Source organism: Strix uralensis, chromosome 4, assembly GCF_047716275.1.
Source record: "Strix uralensis isolate ZFMK-TIS-50842 chromosome 4, bStrUra1, whole genome shotgun sequence".
Lineage (NCBI taxonomy): Eukaryota > Metazoa > Chordata > Aves > Strigiformes > Strigidae > Strix > Strix uralensis.
Genome location: NC_133975.1, coordinates 110,218,127 through 110,239,133, shown reverse-complemented (window position 1 = coordinate 110,239,133; position 21,007 = coordinate 110,218,127). Strand labels below are relative to the sequence as shown.

The window sequence follows — 21,007 nt, the reverse complement described above, 5'->3', positions numbered from 1 at the left end:
TAAATTTTTACTATTAGGAATTTGCCCAAGCCGAGATTCAGAGCCAGTCCTGACTGGAACAGTCTTATTCTACACGCCATACATTCATAGCTGCTGCTGCTTAGAGGAGAATCACATTCTTGGTGATTATCTTGACTCTCTCAAGCAGTGGCTCATATCTCCAAATCATCCTTCTGGGTGGCTGATCTCAGTCATGACTCTGGATTTCTTGGACTGGACTCTTGTCACTGTATTTGGAAATTCTAATAAAACATAGATTACCACTATTGCAACGAATTATGGATTTTTCAGGAGCTTCTAACGTTTAACATGAAAAATAGAACCTTATGGTGTCAGATGACAAGTGTAGAAGGGAGCTTCTTTCAATAGGTGTTAGGCAATCTTTCTTTGACTGATTACAGAGGAATATGAAGACAGTATCGCCCTTGAAACACCCTTACACTCCCAGTAGCAACAAACAGTATGTCCTCTTCCTTCTGCTTCTCTCATAGCTGTCTTAACAGCTTGGAGAACATCTTTGTGACAGAGTTGCAACTTTCTACATGCCAGATGTCTTTTTAGACTAATATTGCTAAGGTCCTTAGATCTCAGATTCTTTATTACAAGCTGCTATCCAGCTGTCCCATCTTCCTTCCCCATTGAACATTCATGTTAATTTTTTTTCTTCTCTAGGTAGAAAATGGTCTTGCTTCTGGATGGTGTTTGTATATATCAGGAATGGTTCAAAATCTCTTGAACAGTTGGCTGAGCACTTTAGCTCTCACACAGGCAAAGTGTATCACCTTGTGCCCTACCTTTTGAAAAACACTTGTTTTTGAGAACAAAATAGTCTGGATTCTGTACACGCTGCCTCTTTGTGCACTATCATCCTGAGAGGTTGCGGTATGGGAAGGCTTTGTGAGGAAAATTACATTGTTATGGAATATAAATTATAGAATAAATAGCAATATGAGAATATCTAAGGAGGCAAAAAGTTTAGAACGGATCTAATCTCAAATTGATAGCAAACAGGAAAAAATGACAACACCAAAACAGTCTGAGAATTGGGTATGGCAGATTTAAGTTTTTGAGCTCCTGATTTTTGATTTTTCATATTTTCTTCTTTGTATGTGGTGTTACAGATGAATGGATTTAGTATGGCAAACCAAATAGAGTGAATAATGTAATTTATGGCTATGAAGTATTTGAAATTTATGAATAGTTTAAAAAGGTTGTTATTTCAACAATGTATTTTCAAGCTGAGTAGTAGTTGGCTTCTTGTTGATTTGTTCATTACTTGCGTTAGTGTAACTGATGTATTTTGCCAAGGTGTTTTTTCTTTTTCTGTACTATAGACAAAATTAAATCTGGCTTTAAAGGTCTTTGAGCAAAGTTGTTAGAAAAACTTAATAGTTTACACCATTTTTTTATGATTTTTTAAAAAATATCCTATATTTTAAGTAGGCAATTTCAGCAAAACCTACAAGGTAATTATTTAAAAAAAGAAAAGAAATAAAATTCCTGATAAGAATAATTGGATTTTGTGTAAAATATCTGATGTCATTTAACTTTTTTTCTTACTGATCACCCATCACTTGATGGTAGCATTTGTCGCAAAGATTGCTTGATAAGTGAGAGAATTTTCGAGAACAGAGATTCTCAGAGACTCCAGTGTGGAAGCTTACTTATTTCTTGACTGTTTTACAGTTGAAGTGTGACTATATTGTATATTAAGAACAGCAACCTAAACCCAATATATGACATTGCTGGTTTTCTTCCTTATTGTGAAATATGTTCTTTCATGCTGCATGATACTCAGCTGTTGCAGATGCTATTGTCAAGTCTGCAAGAGCTTCATCAGTGCCCTCCTTTGATCTCTCATGGGATATACAGAATGATGCTGGACTGGCTATTGAAAAAGGTGGATCTCTTCATTCAGTACATCCATACAAGTGTGTAGTCACTCAAAGATTCTTAGGGAACATTGTAGATGAAAATACTCTTAATGAACACAAGCAACATAGGGAGAGTTTAGCTGCCTTTTTCTGCAGCTTGGGTTTTTAATCAGCTGTTCTTCTTGTGGTGGATTGATTACGTTTGGCCTGAAGGATCAGGAGTATCAGAAGAAGCAGACAAGATGCTTTCCAGTAAATGAGATGTCCTCCACTGGTGAAGCAGAAACACATTAAGGGGTAAACCCGAGCCAGTAAACTCTAATAAATATCTGTGCTGATTTTTCTGCGAGAAGGCTTGGAACTGATGATAGCAATTGAGGTTTGATTTTTCTAATTTTCTTTAACGGCACTTGTCTGCAATAATACTACTAACCTCAACAGTGATGGTCTTGTAATTTTTGTGGTCTCCACTCCATTTAGAGGGGAGTGCTTGGGTTCACCCATGTAAATATGCATATGGGCAGTCCCTTAACAACAAAATGTTGCTTGCTTATCATTAACCTGAATTTCTTTGAGGAGTGAGAGCCATTTGCCTAGTTGCCCTTTGTCTTCCATTGCCCATCATCTTCTGTTGTCCTTTTCTTTTAATAATTCTGGGATTTGAGGACTGTGGACATGGTCCTCCATTTATACAAATGCAACATGTTGAACAAGAGGAAAGGGTAGAAATGCCTCCTGCAGATACTGATTAGGAGAGAAAGCTTTTCATCTGAGAGCTTGAAGTGCGTGTGGACAGTATGTACTGAGGAACGTATTGAGAAGTAGTCTTTTAATGTATAATGTTCCTAGGGCATGGTGTGTATCTCTGTAGCTTAAGTTGTATGTTAGAAAGAATGTACTTGAATTGCTTTGTGTACTTTTGCATACCCTAGTGAGAATAAAGTAAATAACTAAGTATTTTTCTGCAATTGTTATTTGGGTGAAGCATGTTTCTACCTAATTTTTAAGAGCAGCTTTTTACTTTGTTATTGTGTTTCTTGTCCTTTGTAATTTGAATTATGAGTTAGATGGACTCTTAGCTCTGTCAGTAGCCTCAGTCTTGTGGTGATCATTGTGTGTATGTAATGTTCTACTGAAGTGTTTGTCCTCTTATATTTCTCCAAGATGCTTCCCAAGTAATGTTACTGGAATGGAGGGTAAGGTTTTGACTGAGTTCTGAAATCCTGTCACTTAATATGTCTTGACTGATTTACAAAGAAATGCTATTTAAAGCATTTGTGGCTATTTAATGAGACACTTTTTTCATTAGTTTGCCTGTTATACATTTCAAATCAAACAAAATAAAATTTGACTTTTGGATTTGATCAGTAGTTGCTTTTAGTTAAGAAATCTAGTGAAGCTTAAATGTTACTACTTATTTTTAAGGAAAGTGCAATGCCCATAACTGACCACTACTTGTCAGTGTTTTACCATTTTAAGAGAATCATCTTCCTAAATCTCAATTATTAACTTATATATTTTCAGGGTCTAACTGAACATGACAATACATTTGTTTCAGTCTCTCTTGCCTGTCTTGTATTTCTGTCTGTCTTTTGTATGATGTCTAAACTTTGTATTGCACTATTATTATAATCATAGACTGATTATTAACCAAGATGATATGTAGTTGTATACTGACCGTGAAGAAAGTTTGACATACAAAATTTTGCATCTTTAACATCTAAGTTTGCATTATTATTTTGAGTCTATAGTCTGTATGTGCTGCATGTATGTGGGTAAAAATTATTTTCTTTATATTTTTATGTATCTTTTAACAGTGTGTATTCATGTGTTTAAACAGCAGTTACTGCAAATTAGAAAACTGCAATTAGCAAACAGAAATTAATGTAAATCCTACATCTTCACTTTCTTGTATATTCCTGATACAAACATGTTTCTAATTAGAAAGCAGAACAAATATGCTCATCTTGCCAGTGCTACTGACATGTATATATGGGTTGCTTTAACAAAATACATTTGTTGTGTAAACTAAAACTATTTTGAGATTCCTCAGTACTTTATTTTGAACATGAAGACACCATCACCTTGTACTGTTTGTTTGCATTTATGCATCCATTTTCTAAAACAAGATCAAGTATCATTCTTAAATGGGCTTTAAACAGCTTTTATATGCACTGGATGGCTTTACTAATTCCTGTGCTTGGCTTCCTGGGTTTTGTTGAAATGAGTCCATGTGATAATGCTTTGCACACTTTAGGTGAACAGAATCATCTTTATAGAACACTTTGAACCCACTGACTGTGGTAAGGCAATGACTATATTTCTGTCTTAAGCTAATAATTTGGGTAGGCCAGGAAGCATTTTTTTCCTTTGTGCAACTGGATACTTAGAATATTTGCATTCCACTGCACATGCTGTGAAGTGCAAGAGGCTGGTGGACTTTCAACAGAGTGGGGTAGACTGACGGTCAAAAGCATTATTGAAAATTCTCTTTTTGCATGTCTTTATCTCTGATCTTTTTAGACAAACATAAACTTGATCTGTGCTCTGAGCCATCTGGATGTTTAATGCATCGTTGATACTTGCTCCTTGGCTCTGTGCTATGCCACCTGTGGCTAATGGTTTCTGTTTTGATTGTAGTTTGACTCTGTGTTGGAACATGATCAAGTCTCATACATATCTGTCACTGAAATAGCTAGGCAGTCTGTCTTTAAATGCCTGGCTGATGTGTCTAGGTAGCATACTTGGGCCCATGCTAGCTGCTAATGTAGCAAGTTAGGGAAAGACTTTTCATTCAGATTAGAGTGTGGTACACTTTTGCCTTGTTTTAAAATAGAGCATGGGGCTGGTCTACTTGTGTATTTCTGCTAGTATGAATATAATTCACTGATCAGTCTCACTTTGAAAGAGCAAATTTCAGTTTGTGGTCTGTGCCTTACTTTCAAATAATCTGGTTTTATTTAAAAAACCAAGACCTAACAAACACCAGAACCCAAACCCTAACAAAAAGTTAGTAGGCTTAAATTGCAGTAAAAGTTATGATTTGCTATTGGAAGATTTTCGTAAGTTGGAAAGATTGAGAACTGTTGTTACAGAGGCCTCTGCATAGTTTTCCCCATATATAAGAAAAAATGTCTGTCCAGCAGGGAGTGAATTATTTTATCTATTTGAAGTTCTGAGGTTCAGTACACTGTATATGGATGAGGTATGTTGAGCCGGGGTATACCAGGTATATTAGTATTCTAATACTGTTTTATGCTAGTGAACTCTAAAAAGGCCTGTAAGAATTGCTCTACTGGGTTAAATCAAAAGTTTGACCTGTCAGGGACCAGAGCCTGTTTCTGACCACCTATGCAGGCAGTGTAACATCTAGCTGGTCCCCCCCAAAACTGTGCTGTGAACACCTCTTTACATGGAAGTTCTCTGTTTCCTTGTGGCCTCCTCCATGCCTGTCCCCTCCGAGGCCTCATCAGCCTCCTTGTCAGCTTTCTCCTGGCCAACCTGGGGATTAATACTTTCAAGAGGAGGATCTTGGTGGGGGAATCCTAATGACTGTAGGCCTTTTCCTGTTCCTTGGTGCTTCAGCATTGCCAGGTAGAGCTCTCCTGGGCAGCGTCTGCCTGCTGCTTGGGAGACATGAGGGAGGAGCGTGTGTTGGAACTGTTGTCCTTAGTATCCCTTTCCTAGTTCCCATTTTTGACATTTGACTCCCCTAACCCCTTCTTTGGAGACAACAAATGTAATCAAAGAATCAGTTAGATCTTTACTTTTTTTTAAAATTTTCCTTTAACCCTTCCTTTCCCTAGAGAAGCCTTTAGTGGAGGAAAAAAACCCAAGAGTGGCATAAGCTAGTGAGAAAGAATTATTTTAAAAGGAGTACAAGAAGGAGGGAGAATGTAGAATTAACATTCTAGCTGATGTTTGTCTGTGGATGACCAGATGTTTCTGTTACTTAATGACATTTTGAATGGTTAACTGATTGCCTACCTAGCACCTACTGGAAAAATGCATGTTTCTCAGTTGAAGCAGTGCTCATGAGCTATGATTAATTCATTATAACATTGCATTCTTTTTGCAGTATTTTAACTCAGATATATATATATATATATGAACTGGTTTTTTTCTTAGAAATTAAATGGTTATGGGCTATGTTCAAAATATGTGGAAAATAAATCGGAACATCTTATCTGTAGTATTAGTGATAGTAAGGGCTGCCTTTTTATATGAAGTTATTGGTATTTAATAGCCCAAATATCATTCAGTGATCCTGATAAGTTGAAATGGCATATTAATTTCTGTAGTTTCTTCTGAGAATTAGGGATGTAGTACCGAGGCAGAGACATACTTTTTGCTTTCAGTAAGGGAAATATTTGAAAATTTTCCTAGTATTTCTGATTCTAGCCTAGCTTTAACATTTTCCTTATGATGCTGACATCTCTAGCAAAATCTACCCATGAAAACTTGCATTTTTGGTCCTCTATTAATTATTAATTTAGTACCAAATATAAGGTTGGCATAGAGGTGACTGTATATACCAGAGCTTATAATTTTGCTAGTAAAAATGCAGCTCAATTGCAGTTAGTACACCTTATATAGCCTTCGTAGACTGTTCTGAACTGGTACTTCTAGTTATTAAAGAAAACCCAACTTGTGCAGCAATGGCATTAGCTGAAGTGATGATCTTTGATTTTTGTTCACACAGCTTTTTGGGAGTTCTCCCTAGAGTATTTTTGAGTAAAATGGGAGTGTGTCAGGTCTGTGTGCAGTGAGTTTTATAGTTGTCTGGAATAATGGATTTGAATCTGTGCTGAATACTTAGAGAAATATCTTAAATATGTTACGGTCTTACAGTATCTGAATATGAATCAGTAAGATTAAAAGTGTAATTCATTAGGTAGCATAATATTTTCAGTGGCATAGTTATGACAAATATCTTCTACAATCTCAGTTTTTAGTGTAAACTGTTCGAGCAGGAGAGTAGTCCAAGCTATACCAAAATGATTATGTTTCCTGCGTTGAGAATAGAAGACTGAGATAAGTATATAAATCCATTTATTTTCTCCACAAAGCTACTTTTAGAAGCAAAACTTGTAAAGCTGAATGCCTGGCTTCACTGAGCTTGATTAATACCTTGCTTCTGTTTTCATACAGTGAAATCATTCCCCATTATGCAGTGAAGGAAAAATGTTCAAAAACTGAATGAAATTGCACTATTTATAGGGGCAAATTTCAGGGATATTTTTTTAAGGAAATATTCCTTTAAAATACAAAATGAAAATGCTGCTCAGGAAGAAAAGACTGGGAAAAAGACATTTCTTTCTGGACAGGCTATGTGTTTCTGTTCTGTTGTAGTTTTAGCAAGTAATGGTGGAAGGAATAGATGTACTTATGTTTCATGATACTGGGTGAAAGGTGTGTGCTAAGGTCTCTAACTGGCTTGTTGCTAGTATGAAAACCGCTTTGTCATGTTGTGCAGCAAAGAAACAAGATTTATTAACACAGTTACTCAAAATGAAAACCAAAAATTCTATCAGTATGGCTAGTGATCTCTCTCAGCTGGTGTTTCTAAGTGATATTTAAGATGAACCAATGTCATTGTTATGGTTTGAGATAACCAAACTTGGGTTGTGTATGTTGCAAATTGTATGTGTCATTAATGTCTGTGATGTCTAATGCATTCCTTTGCCTGTGATTGGCTATATTCTGCAAATGGTGTTGGTTTGCAGAGGGAAAAGATTTTTGGAATTAATATTCAAGGCAATTTCATTTTTGTAAAATGCTTTAGAAAATGTGTGTTTTTAGATACTTCAGTATCTAAATCCATATGGATTTCTTTTTTTTTTCAAAGCAGGGCACATTAGTGTCAGTAACTTTCGATCAGGAAAATTTCAATTGATTCTGTCTTAATACTGTGATTCTAAGCATCTGTCCAGATTCAGATAAAAATAACTTTTTCCCTTTTTTCGCTTCCAACACAACCTTATGGTAATGTTTTCCTTACTACAGTGCACTGTATTTCATATCATGCATATTTTACATTAGAGAATATATTCTTTTCATCTGATATGTTCACAGTTTATCTGTAGGGGATTTCTTGAGCTTCTCAGTCCTTCATCTCAAAGTGTTTGGAGTCAGCCTTGAGTGTCGGGAGCTCTATACATCGGAAGGATGTTAGTGCTAGTTTTGACTGTATTTGGCCCTGTTCTGTGCATGGGTGTGTTTATGTATGTGCGGACTTATATTTATTTTTTCATAACAATATACATTGGTTCCACATGAGAATATTAGACATAGACAGAAAGCATTTGTCTAGATCATCTTAAATATATCAGCAGATTCTTTCATTTTAACAGACTTACAAAGAAGACTTCTGTAACTTTTATAATGAAGTTCACAATATGTCTTTCCCCTCTAAAGGCTTTAAGGAAGCAAGATGCTAAAGCAGATGAAACAGAAGAACTCATGAAAAATAAACTCGTGAAATATCAAAGTGAAAAGAACCAAGTAAGACTTAATTTTCTTCTTTCTTGTTTGGTTTTAAATAAGTGTGTGGTGTCGTATATTACAGTATATGCTTCCTTTTCAGAGAAACCAGCAGGATGAAGCTTTCTTTACTCTTGTTATCACAAGTGGTTTTTCTGCATCAGAGACAGTGTGAATACAGCTGTGTTGAACTTCTGTCTTTCCTTAAAAGTTCTTTAGTTGTAGTGTTCCTTCTAATGACTCTTCCATCCTGCCAGGCAGACAAGCTTATAACTTTGGGGATTATCCTTGATTTCTTTCTCCGATTTCTCTCTGAATCTATACATAGTCTGCTGTTGCGTATTTGCAGCAGCTCAAAGACGCAGCTTTTCTTCATTCCTACAACTAACACATGCTAGTTTTTTTGCACCATGGTAATTATTCATTGCTCTTATTGAAATATCTGTTGTGATGTTGCTCTCTTCCTTTTCACAAAAACCAAGATTTCTTACATTTCTGTACCGGCAGGATGCTAGGGCTGTATTACACTTTCTAGCTTTTTTTCCCTTTTATATTGAGTTTAGCCTTTTTGGAAATACTTTCAAAGTTATACACCTTTATGCTAAACCATTTATGTAGTGTTTTATGTTATGTTACTCTCTCCATTCCATTAATGCTGGTCCTGTTTACTTTGCCCATTTGCCAGTCTCTCAACATCCTCTTTGAGATTATCTCTGCAATAACAATTTCCGCTGTCAAAAACTATAATTATTTCCATGTGGATCCTTGTGATCTTTGAACTATTTATGGCAGAGGTCAGAAAATATTTTGTAGCTTTTGTTTTCTGTTTTTTTCTGAATGGTCATCGGTTTGCTGACTATTTCTGATTAAACATTTTAAAATTCCCTTAATATTATATTTTTAGGAAAAATCCTAGTTGTATGAAATTCTGGGCATTTAAATTTCTCAGTCATCTTGTTTCCAGAGTAATTCAAATACATCTTCTTGCACAAACAACATAGAAAAAATGTAGAATTTGCCAATTACCAGTTCTACCAATGCATGTCATCTTTAACACTTTTATGAATGAAGTATGGAACAAAGGTGACTTCAGATGTTAAGTCATTGTTAATTTTAATTTGAGTTTAAAAGTATGTTTCAAATCCAGTGACAATGCATTTGAAACTTATTAAAAAAAGTCTTATCTTCCTTTTAACCTAGAAAAAACTTGCTTTTGTGCTTTTTTGTTTTGGATTATGTATACCACTTTGTATCTTCATGTGATGTGGAATATTGTACAAAGTTTGTAGACTGTAAGTTAAATTTTCTTTATGTAATTTAAACAAATATAGCAGGGATTTAGGGCAAATGAAAGTTTGCTTTAGAATTTTGGACAGATAAGAATAATGTGTATATTATACCTTGTTTTAAGTAGATGCTTATGTTGATTAACTTGTGCCAGAACTAAATAGTTAAAATACACTTTTGTACTATGATGCATACATTGCTTTTCTTCCTTCATCATCTTCTGTAATGAAAGCTTGAGCAGGAGTTGGAGCAGTCCCGGAAAAAGTTGAATGAATCAGAAGGCAGTAGAGAAGCTCTTTTGCATCAGGTAACTGCTTTGGTGTGGCATAAATCCTGAAGTCTTCATATTAGGCTATGTCTGAGTCTTTTTGCTTAATCTTCCGATCTCATACTTGGATAACACTGTTTTGGGAAGGGAAGGAGGAGGTACGGAAACACTGGTTTAAGAGTCTAAAATATGTGGACCGAGCCTTGATATACTTCTGCTTTCCAAACGTCTATGTATGTATGTTCATATATAATAATTATACTAGTGGTAGTAGTTATGGTACTTTTTAAGAACATAAACACATTATTTGTAACTGCCCTTCACAGTATGCTTTAGAACAACTTCTATATTAGTAATTATTGTTATACAAAGTATTTGATGTATTGTATATTAACATGTAATAAAAATATATAAAAAACACCTGAAAATCTGTCTGAAGTGTGCTCTAAACAATACCTATTGATGCACATATGATTAGATCTAGAAATTGCAGGAACTAGGATTATAGCTTTAGAAAAGTGTCCTTTCTCCTAAACATTTCTAATCATTCCTTCTTTCGGAGGAGCTGGGGAAAAAGATTGAAATAAATAGGGATGAGGCAATTGGCATACTTACCTGTTAGCATTAGTTGTTTGACTTCTGTATCTAGTAGAAGTTTGAGTTGTCTGTATTACTGTTCCAAATTTAACTCATTGTGCATAAAATATAGTGCTATATCACATAGTGGTAATAGGAGTTAGAGCTGTTTTCATGCAATTCAATTTTAGCATGTCATATTCATTTTCCTGTACATAATGTCATCTTTGAAAGTGCTAGACTGTATATGATAGGAAAAACATAAAAAACCCCTATGTTTCTTAAGAATAAGTACATTGTATTTTTAATGACTAGAATTTAAATAAAATATATTGCTTATTAAATTTGTTTAGATGTTTTCACTAGCAATGCAAAAAGACAATTGCAACATATAAAATGGTAGCATTTTGTTTGGTCTAGAGAAATTAATGCTTGTCTGTGGTCAACATAACAAATGTTTCCATTAATTTTGAATAATCACTTTGTGGCCTATAGTTGGGAAGTAATTTGTCTTTCTGTTTACCATCTGCAGTGCTCTTGAGATTTATTTATAAATATTACTTGTGTATAGTCTTTTTTCTTTTTTTGTAGCATTTAATAAAAGTATGCTATTTACTGTTTCATTCTCTTTCATTAAACATTTGATACTTGTACATGCATTTTAGGTTGAGGATCTTCGTTCTCAACTTCTGAGAGCAGAAGAAGACCGTGTAGAGTTGCAACATCAAATTTCACATGTTGCTATGCACCGCCAGAGCTACCAGGATGTACAAGATGATGACAGGAGAATTAGAACAGGTACAACTCTCATGTTTTGCGCTAGAGGACTACAAATTAGTTAGCCTGGACATTAATTCTGTCTTTGAGTTTCGGTCCAGTTCTTCTACTGTTTCAACAAAACATCCATTTAACTCCTCAGCTTTAAGTTGATAAGTACAATAAGTACTGGCATTTATTAAAAAATAAATAACAATGAGAGTTAAAATTTAAAGTACCATCATTTGCATGGTTAAAACAACTGAAGATTATTAGAGACAATTTCAGCGAAGTGGATAGTGTTTCTACAGAAGAAAAACATTTGAAATATTTTTAAATAATAACTTTTCCGAAATACTACACTTCGCTCCATTTGCAGTTTAAATTCTGCCATGTTGAAAATCATAGCAAAAGTCATTTACGTAGCTGGTTAATAAGACTGATGAATTTCTGGTAGAATTTCTAAGGAGTAACAATAAGTTCCAGAGAGGTTAAGAAAATTTTCCAGTATGATGCAGTCGGGGCTTCTTTTTGCAGCATATTAGAATTTTAGAGGTGTAACAATGATATTTAGAAGAAAAATACTTTAAAGAATTTCAAGATGTAGTTGCGTATTAAATTACCACTTTAGCAAGGTCTTTGCTACGTTGTTAGTTATCTATCTGTATTTAAACTTTTCAAACGTAATAAGGAGAAAGATAAAGACTTTCTCTAATGCCTTTTTGATTAACACAGAAATGTATTACTCAAGATAATAGAGGAATAGTGGTTCCAAGTCCAGTGTCTCCGTGAATGTTTAATTGGTTTGGTTAATAACATATTTTTGTATTTTCATACTTCAGCTACTGAATTATCTTGGTTATTAAAATCGGACTCTGACTCCCTGTTTTACAAATCTCATACAGAGCACTGGAAAATGGCTAGATTTTTTATGTGTCTTAGCTTCAGAAATGTAACACAAAAGAGTAATTTTAATAGTTTTTTTCTCCAGTCATGCTAATGTATCTGCTTCAAAGTGAATTTATTTGAAACAATGTCTTTCATGTTAATGAAAGCATATTTTAATTTTTCCATTTGTTTTATAATTATAAATCAAAATTGCTGTAAAAATATGAAGAAAATAAAAAATGTACTGGAGCTATTATAGATAATATTTAATTATAATATAATATTATATATCACATTATGATATATGTAATAATAATAAGCATGTATATTATTAGATATCATATATAATTTATGCAGTTGTGTTTCTCCTTATTGTGTTTTTTCTGTTTCTTCAAAGATGCATGGGAAGATTACAAATGGAGATTTTCTTTGCCTCTAGTAGTTGTTTATGACTAAAGACCATTGAATTTCTGGCTGAGGAAATTTACAGTTTGCTCTCATCAAGAACTTCTATTGTAGTTGTAGGATTCAGACATAAAACTCTCAGATAGTGACTTCCAAATCAGGAGGTATTACTCTAGTGGGATAAAATCTTGGCCTTGAAGTTTGTGGCCAAGTTCCATTTACACCAGAACTTCCTCATTGTTTAATCCATCCTATTTTATTTTATTGGGTTTTGGATTCCTCAAAAAAAAAAACAAACCCAACCAAAAAAAAGAGGGGAAAACCCCTGTAAAATGACTAGATAAACAGAAATACTGTCTCATTCAGTGAAAGATTGCTATAGCTATAGCCATTTTTCACAGATACTTTGATCAAAATCGATAGTTGTAGAATAGTCTGAAGTAGAGAAGAAAATTTCTGAAAGAGAAATAAGAATAAAATAATTACCACAAGTTGGTGTTTCCACTGGGCCTATTGTTCTGTTCTTACTATTTCATAGTAGCTGAAAGATATGAGAGAGAGAAGCAAGAACTGGAGAAACATATTTTGGAACTTAAAGCAAAGCTGAGTCATAATGCTGTAATGTCAGAGGTAGAAGAACTGAAGAGATGCATAGAGACTAAGGACAAGGAGAAAGCACAGCTTGTAATGCACATACAGGTAAGTCGGGGGTTTTGGTTTTTATTTGTTTTGTGTTGTTTTTAATAATTTCCCATATGTTTAAGGTAGGTCATATGCCAGATTAAGGAGTAACCTTTAAAACTAAGATTAACTGTCATGCTATTACTTTATTCTATAAATAACTTTGAAAGGTGATTTGAGTTTGCAGAGGTTTTTCTCTCCCATCTTTTTAATAAACCAAAAAAGATATCTACTGTTGCCCATGGTTTGGATTACTACTTTCCCATGTGCAGAGAAAAAGTGATCTGATTTTATCAACAGTTACCATTAATAATGGTTTCTGGAACTGATTCTATAAATTAGTATTTACTTCCTTATTCCCCATTCTGTCATGCTTCATAACTAAAGTTTAACTCTTAAACAAACTGGGATACCTTGTTCTGTGAGACAGTGCAGTAGAGTAACAAAAATAGATCATAACTGCTCTTTTTTTAGCAATTCGATGCAATATAATAATTATATTAATAAGTATTAGTATTCTTATTTCTAGTAAACACATACTATTTAAAGTGATTCTCTGAGAAGAATAACAGTAATCTCTGACACTGGAATCTTAATTAGAAGACTTTTACCTTGAACATGAAATGAGATCTAAGGAGGCGGTAGTCTTTTTATTTAAGACAGGAGACTCCTGTATTTTTGGATCTTGTCTAGATTTGTCATTGCTAGTAAGATCCCTGAACAGTAACTGGTTTTTACTGTCTTTCATGAATTTCAGGAGAAATCAGGATATTTTCAAAACCCTGTGTGGGATTTCAGTAGTCAAGTACTTAACACTTGTTTTACTTGTATTGGTGTTTTCAGTAAGCCAGGGGTTTTGCATTTCACATGTATTTTTCTAATGAATGTACTTTTCTTTGAAATGGTCTTGTATCACTTTGGAAATTCAAAAGTAGGAATTTTTTTGGTCTTTTCATGTATTTACAGGACTATACTGTTCAGTTTACTTCTGCTGCCCTTTTTCCTTGTCAACTTCTGTGCTGATTTAAATCAAACAAATACATCAACTTACATTTGGAAAAAAAAAAAGTCTCAAAATAAGTTCCTACATGCTTTATGAAAATTGGTCATTTGAACAGGTTTGAAAAGACCTAGCGTGCTTCTACAGAGAGTAAGGCAAACAGAACTCATTTCCTGATGCCCATCAGCATTTGTGTTCTAGCTGGCCAATATAACTCCAGACTAATGTGAAACATGCTGGATTTTTTGTTTTGGGGGGCCTGAGAAATTCTAATTACTTCGATGGCAGGAGTTAATGGGATAAAAACTCATAGAAAACCATTTTTTTTTTTTAAGCTTCTGCTTGTAGAACATGCTTTCTTGAGGGTCAGAATGATGATTCTACTACTAATTTCCTGCTCTGTGAAAATACTGATGGAAGAGTGCTCAGCCAGGGTCATTGTCATTGCTCTGAATTAGAAATCTTTGACTTCCCTGATTATCTGAACAGAAAATACTTTGTACTTCTTATCTGCTTCCCACTGCCATTCTCCTACAGAGGCAGTAACAGGAAAATAGCTACTGTGTTTTTCTTTTAATGAGACATCAAGGAATGCAAGGATGTGAATTTCTAAACTTATGTACTAACAAAGCATTTTGTCAAGCCTGTTCTGACAGCTGCTCCTACCAGATAGTCTGATTCTCAGTTGGAAGTGACCAGTCATGTTTGACTTCAGTGTAATTTATCTTTGGTTAGGGGGGAGGATGTAACTGCACATGCCTCTGGCGTACATGTGATATTAGAAATTCCTTTTGATTTATTTAAATGTCATTGTTTTCAACAATTTGAGTTGTGTGTGGTGAACATGTAGTCCCTGACAGTTGCAGTAAACTCACAATATGATGTAAATTGGAGAGGATGAAAAAGATTATGATCACATTCTTAAACTCATGTTTAGATTTGAGTTCAACCTTAAATTAATTTTTAAATTTAATAGAGAAAATTTGTATTTCGGTTGCTGTACTTTACCTTGGGATGCTTCTGTAAGATCTTGAAATGTATACAACTATCTTTAAATATCTTTTTCTGCATGGAACTATATAGATATGGGGCTGTTATGGCTGACTATTATGACCTGAGAATTGTGGCTAAGAAATAAACAAAGTACACAAATCATAAAGATGCAGTACCCTAGTTTCTCCATAAGCATTTTTAGACTCATGCTTGTGAAATTGTTTGATTTACTAATTACTTCTCATTCTAATTACGTCAAAGTAGTCTTACAGTGCTGTCCAGTAGCATGTACCAGCAGACAATCAGTTTGCTAGAATATTTCAGATTTTCTGAGGGAAAGTTACTGATTTGTTTATTTAAGATTAGAATTCTTCAGTAATATAAGTTTTTCAGTCTTATCCTCCTTAAAATGAATTTTATGGGTTTTTCATCCTCTAGAGACAAAACTGTTAGTCAATTATTTTCATTATATGAGTCAATTAAGATATCTGAAAATCAATAAGTAACACTTTTCTAAATTTAAAGAGATCCTCTTACAAAATAAGAGAAAGCAATACCTTTGCAGACCAGCCTATCATCATGTCAGTAGAGTTCAAATGCTGAAATAGTGGTACAGATAGATTTAAAATGTACAGATGCTATTCACTTTGATAAAGCTTCTATCTAAAATCACATATCAACCTGGGAAGAAAAAGGTGTTTTGCTGTATCTTATATTTACATAAAACATTACTTGTCAGAACGAGTAGCAGTTCAAGCTTTGGAAAAATATGGAGGAGGTGTCACTTTACGAAATTGATTTTGTGCAATATACCTTATACTGAATGAATACACTTCTTGACTGATTGACTGCATCTTCGATTATTCAATTCACAGAATTTATGCTTGCATGAAAAATCTAAGCATTCCAGATTTTTGGCAAGAGATGCAGATCAGATTGTGATGAATAAATTTGAGGTCTGCATTCAGGAAAAATTAATAAGAGAAATAATTAGGTGCATAATTTGGATAGCATTGTTGAAAACATTATCAATGACAAGCAGTATTAGAATCTGGTGACTGTGCTGCTGAGACACAGTGCAGAAGAAAGAGAGGAAGGAGAAAAATACATATAGATACACTTTAGGTGGCTAATATAATTAGTGTGGTGGGGTGAAATGTGGCTTTCTGTATTCTTATCAGTATAGAATGTTTGCACATAACTGATATAAGACACTAGTTCTGTAAATTGTAGTACATGAGTGATCCTCACTTGCATTTTAAATGTTCAGAAAAGTTTTAAAGAATGTTGCACTGAAACACTGTGTTTTCTATACCTAGAATAAATTTGCTTACAGTTTGTGGTGATTTTATTTTTAAATTAGGTGTTGAAAATGCAGGTCAAAAGTATGATATGTGTAGTCAAGCTAGGGACTAGAAGTCCAAACTACGTGAGTTACTAGAACTACGTGGCACTCGTGTGTTTAGTGCTTGTGGTGATTAGTTTACACTTCAGATAAATAACTGGGCTCTAACTGGAAACTGTTGGCCTCCTTCTCTGCCTCCATTTTTTTATGAAAGTTGAAAGCTAGATTACATATTGGGATGTTGGATATGTAGAAAACTAGATGCACAACTGTTTTTACTTGGGGCAAATGTTGCATCTGGTTTTGAGTTTGTTAATCACCTCTGTTCTGTGTCACCTCTAGGCAGAGTCTGTCAATTGAAATGTCTGTGGTGGTGTTGCAGTCTGAGTGTTGATACAAACTTTAATCAGTTTTGAAAATAATACTTGCTTTCAGATCTCTAGAGCATTAATATGCTGTACGCCAGGATTTAGTAACTAAATGACATTTTTAAGTGTTCTGCAAACATAATTATCTTCTATAAAAATCATCAGATATTAAAGCCAGAAGGAGATTATTTGATGTTATGTTGGTGGTGAATGAGTCAACATGAGTATTCCGATACCTTTCCCTTGGTTCTGTTAGCAGTGGAACTATGAAAATGCTCAATAAAATCAGTTTAGAAAAATTGAGACCTAGAATTGTCTTATGTAAAGACTGAGAAGAGACAACGTACCACAATCAAGATTTTCTATAGTAACAGCAGTGCAAAACATCCTAACAATTGCTGTACATATATATACAACATATTTTTAACAGTGAACTGTTCTGAGTATCCTGGGTTGCTTCTGTAAGGAGAACCTCCATACTGTTGTATGTCACAGAATATCATCATGCTTCTATTGCATCCAGAGCAGCTCACTGAGTACTCTGGGTGACTGACCTTCAGCCACCAAAGGCACTAGATGCTCCTTGGAATCTGGAGTCTTAATCTATGAAGGCACCATTTCTGATCTGCATAGAAATTTTCTTGTAATCACAAGTACTTAGTAATTTGCTATTTGGAAGAGAGACTCAGATGTCCCAGGTATGTGATTTCCCGCCCTCCCCCCCCCCCCCCCCCCAAGTGCAACCTCCTGGCATTGCTTGTCCTTTCTCTTAGATTATCTCACTCTTGTTTACTACAGTCTCAGCTGAGAAGGAGAAAATTGGATGAATATTTAGGAAAAAAAACCTACAAACAAAACAACAAAAAAGCCTCACATCTCTAAAAATCTCTAAATCTCACATCTCTATATTCCTGTCTCATAGAAATCCTTAAAATATTTACATTTTGAATTACCTAGAAAGATAATTTCAAGACAGGAATGTGAAAATTGGGGTATATTCTGCAAGGTCTAAAATAAGAATCACTCTGCCAAATTCTGCCATAGTAAAAGGGCAACCTGCAAGGCTCAGGAGACAGCCGTATCTGGTGGAACCCCAGTCAATATGTGCACCGACATGGTTGTGACATCGAGCTCATTGTCCAGGCTTCAGTATTACAGAACTGAAGAGGATATCTTCAGACACATTCCACTGGACATGGGCCTGCTGGCAAATTTAAGCACTAAGTTTAAACATATTCCCAAAACAAAGATGGAGACTGAGATCTGTGATAATTCCAACTTCTCTAGCGCTAGCAGGGCTCGGGGCACTGTAAATCTAAACAGACCCAGGAGCTGGATTAAGGTGTAGTCTGTGGTAAGGACTGATGTTTCTCTTTGACAAGTTCTTTCAAATTCCACAACTCTGGAGACCGAGAGCAACCTTACATGTGTTGTGTTAGGTTTTTCATTTATTTTTCTTTTAGTGACATTTTCTTTTTCTTCTGTTCGTTATGACATTCTAATGAAGGGCAACTTCATTCTCACAGGTAGCACAGTATTTCACCCTCAGTGCTAATGAAGAAAACCCAACTAACCTCCCAAACAAACCAACCAACCAACCAAAAAAAAAAATCATGAAAACCCTGTGGTACAACACTTGATTATAATACCAGAATAGATCCTCTCAGTGTCTGACCCAACCCTTATTTGAGTTTCAGCCTGTGCTGAACTCTTATTCAGTACTGTTCTGGCCATGGCTGCAGTGCATACAAACAGCTTTGCAAAGGAAAACAGTCAAGCTATGTGCCTTACATTAATGATAACATTTTGTGATGTATTGTCTGCATGTGTATTTAATGCCCTTTACAACTGAGATTCTGTGGCTGAGATGAAAACGAGGACTAAAAGGCTGAAGGAAAACTGAGTGTTGAGACTCCTACAAATGTCTGTATACAAATGATATAAAGTATGATGGGGAAACAGGGGAACCTACTTACTCCAGGTGTCATTTTTTTAATATTCAAGACTGACCATATGTGCATTCATAGTAGGATGCAGGTATAAACATTCTATGAAAGATACTTTGTTATTTTAAGAGAAAATAAGTGGCTTTCAAGACTGGAGGTCTTGACAAACTTATGAACAATAGGCACGTGGTATTTATGAAAATTTTATATATTAAATCTAATGTTTTTTGAAAATATGCTCAAACTGAAAAATGTGGTGTCGTGAATCTAGCTTAATTATCAATTATTTTTAGTTGTAAAAATTGTTTAGAAAGAAAAATCAAAGCTCAAGTTTATAAGATCATCATTATGAAATGAAACCACAGGGTCATACTTTCACAGACTACCACTGCCAAATACAATGTTCTTCCAAGGACATCAGTATATTTGTATAATTATTTCTTACTATCAAAACAGTCTTAATTCTCATAAGATCAAAATTAGGCATTAAAAATATATAGTAGTGTAACTTGCTTAATGGAGATTTATGTGTTGTATTAACTATTTACTATCTGCTAACAGAACAGTTCCACAAAAACTAGTAATCAGTCATTTTCTGAGCAGTGTTTGTCTGAAGACAGTATCATATTTAGCAAAGTATGGTCTATTGACCCTGCTGATTGTTATTTCCAATCATTAAATGAAAACTGTCCTTTAAGATGGTTCTGATGACCTCTAGATGTTCATTGTTATAAAGGGTTGCTTCAAATCAACCACAGTGTTGGCATGTGTGCAGGCAAGTAATGGCAAATGGCAAAGAGATTACTTGCCTGTAACTGTTCTGTTAGAAATGTTATTTTAAAAATTGTAAGCAACCAGCCAGCCTCCTTTTTTCACAGAATGCCTAGAAATTAGGATTGTATGTTGGGATTTTCCAAGGAACCAAAAGGCAAGACCGTAATCTTTGGCTTTTTATAGATACTTAAGCTTTGTACATGAACAGGGAGGTTTGAGGTGTGGCCTTAATGATACTGAAGCAAAAAAAATGTCTAGCAAATAGTGCTTGTGTATGTCTGTTCCCCCCCCGTGAATGTATATGCCATACCTAGAAAGAGACTTTCTTCTTTCTGGGAAACCTATCTCTAGGTGTGTAGATGATAAATATGATTTCATACCAGATTTTTTTATTTCTTTATTTTTATGACAACCCATGTTTGAGAAGTTGCTTATTTAATGTTTTAAATACCTGTAGAGTATTAAATACCTTATAGATCAGACAGAATTTTGACAACTGCATACATGTTAACATACAGATACACATATGTTTATCCTATGTCAAATAGGAATTCAAAAGTATAGGTCAGTACACTTGGGACCCCTGTTATGATGATATAAAAACAGAGAGTATGGAGATCCATTGTTTCTCTATTCCCTTGCTTTACAGGAAAAGCTGCATGAAATGTTGATATGCTGAGCTGCTGTTTTCCAGCTGACTTCAACTGTTTTGGGTCTGTGCTTGCTTAACTTTTCTAAGCAAAGTGCAAGTTATTTGCAAAGATCTCCGATTTTCACAAATTGTAAAAATAAAACAAAAATTCACATTTATATTGGTACATCCATGTCAGAGTTCATTTTTCCTTCTCATGCTAATAGCTTATGTTGATAAATTAGTTATGCTTCAAGATGAACGTCTAAAATATTCATTTTTTTCATTTTACTGTAAACCAGTAAATTGGAGATTAAGATTTGCTTTTACAAAGTGAAATTAATGTTTACAATTACTTGAACATTGTTTTCTGTGTTTAAGCTTAGACTCCTGTTTCATTAAAACATCTGTGGGAATTGTGTTAATGAAGTGTGTTCTCTGGGGGAATTATACATTTTTTTAAATGATGCAGAGTTGAATAGTACATCAGTTTAGACTGACATCCTCTATGGTGTCTCCATAAAGACATGAAATGGGAAGTCATAATAGCATGTATAATCATGACTCTGAAGAAATGATAACCCATTTTAGAAAATCTGTGGAAGGGTAAATGTAACATCTCACTGTATTTTATCAGGCTATTTTTGACTTTTGTTACATTCAGAATTTAAATCTTTACCTTTAAAGAAGTAATATAATCTGTTTTCATTTGAATTTAAGCTAATTTTGATA

The 21,007-nt window shown here is 34.5% G+C and overlaps 1 protein-coding gene across 1 annotated transcript in view; it reads left to right on the top strand.

Annotated features, from left to right (window-relative positions):
• CEP128 (centrosomal protein 128) overlaps positions 1-21,007 on the top strand; it is a 143,870-nt gene that overhangs the window by 23,192 nt on the left and 99,671 nt on the right. Inside the window, exons 9-12 of the mRNA XM_074868532.1 lie at positions 8,292-8,378; positions 9,877-9,951; positions 11,154-11,286; positions 13,076-13,236. Coding sequence (XP_074724633.1) covers positions 8,292-8,378; positions 9,877-9,951; positions 11,154-11,286; positions 13,076-13,236 — 456 coding nt within the window. The remainder of the gene's footprint in view (positions 1-8,291; positions 8,379-9,876; positions 9,952-11,153; positions 11,287-13,075; positions 13,237-21,007) is intronic.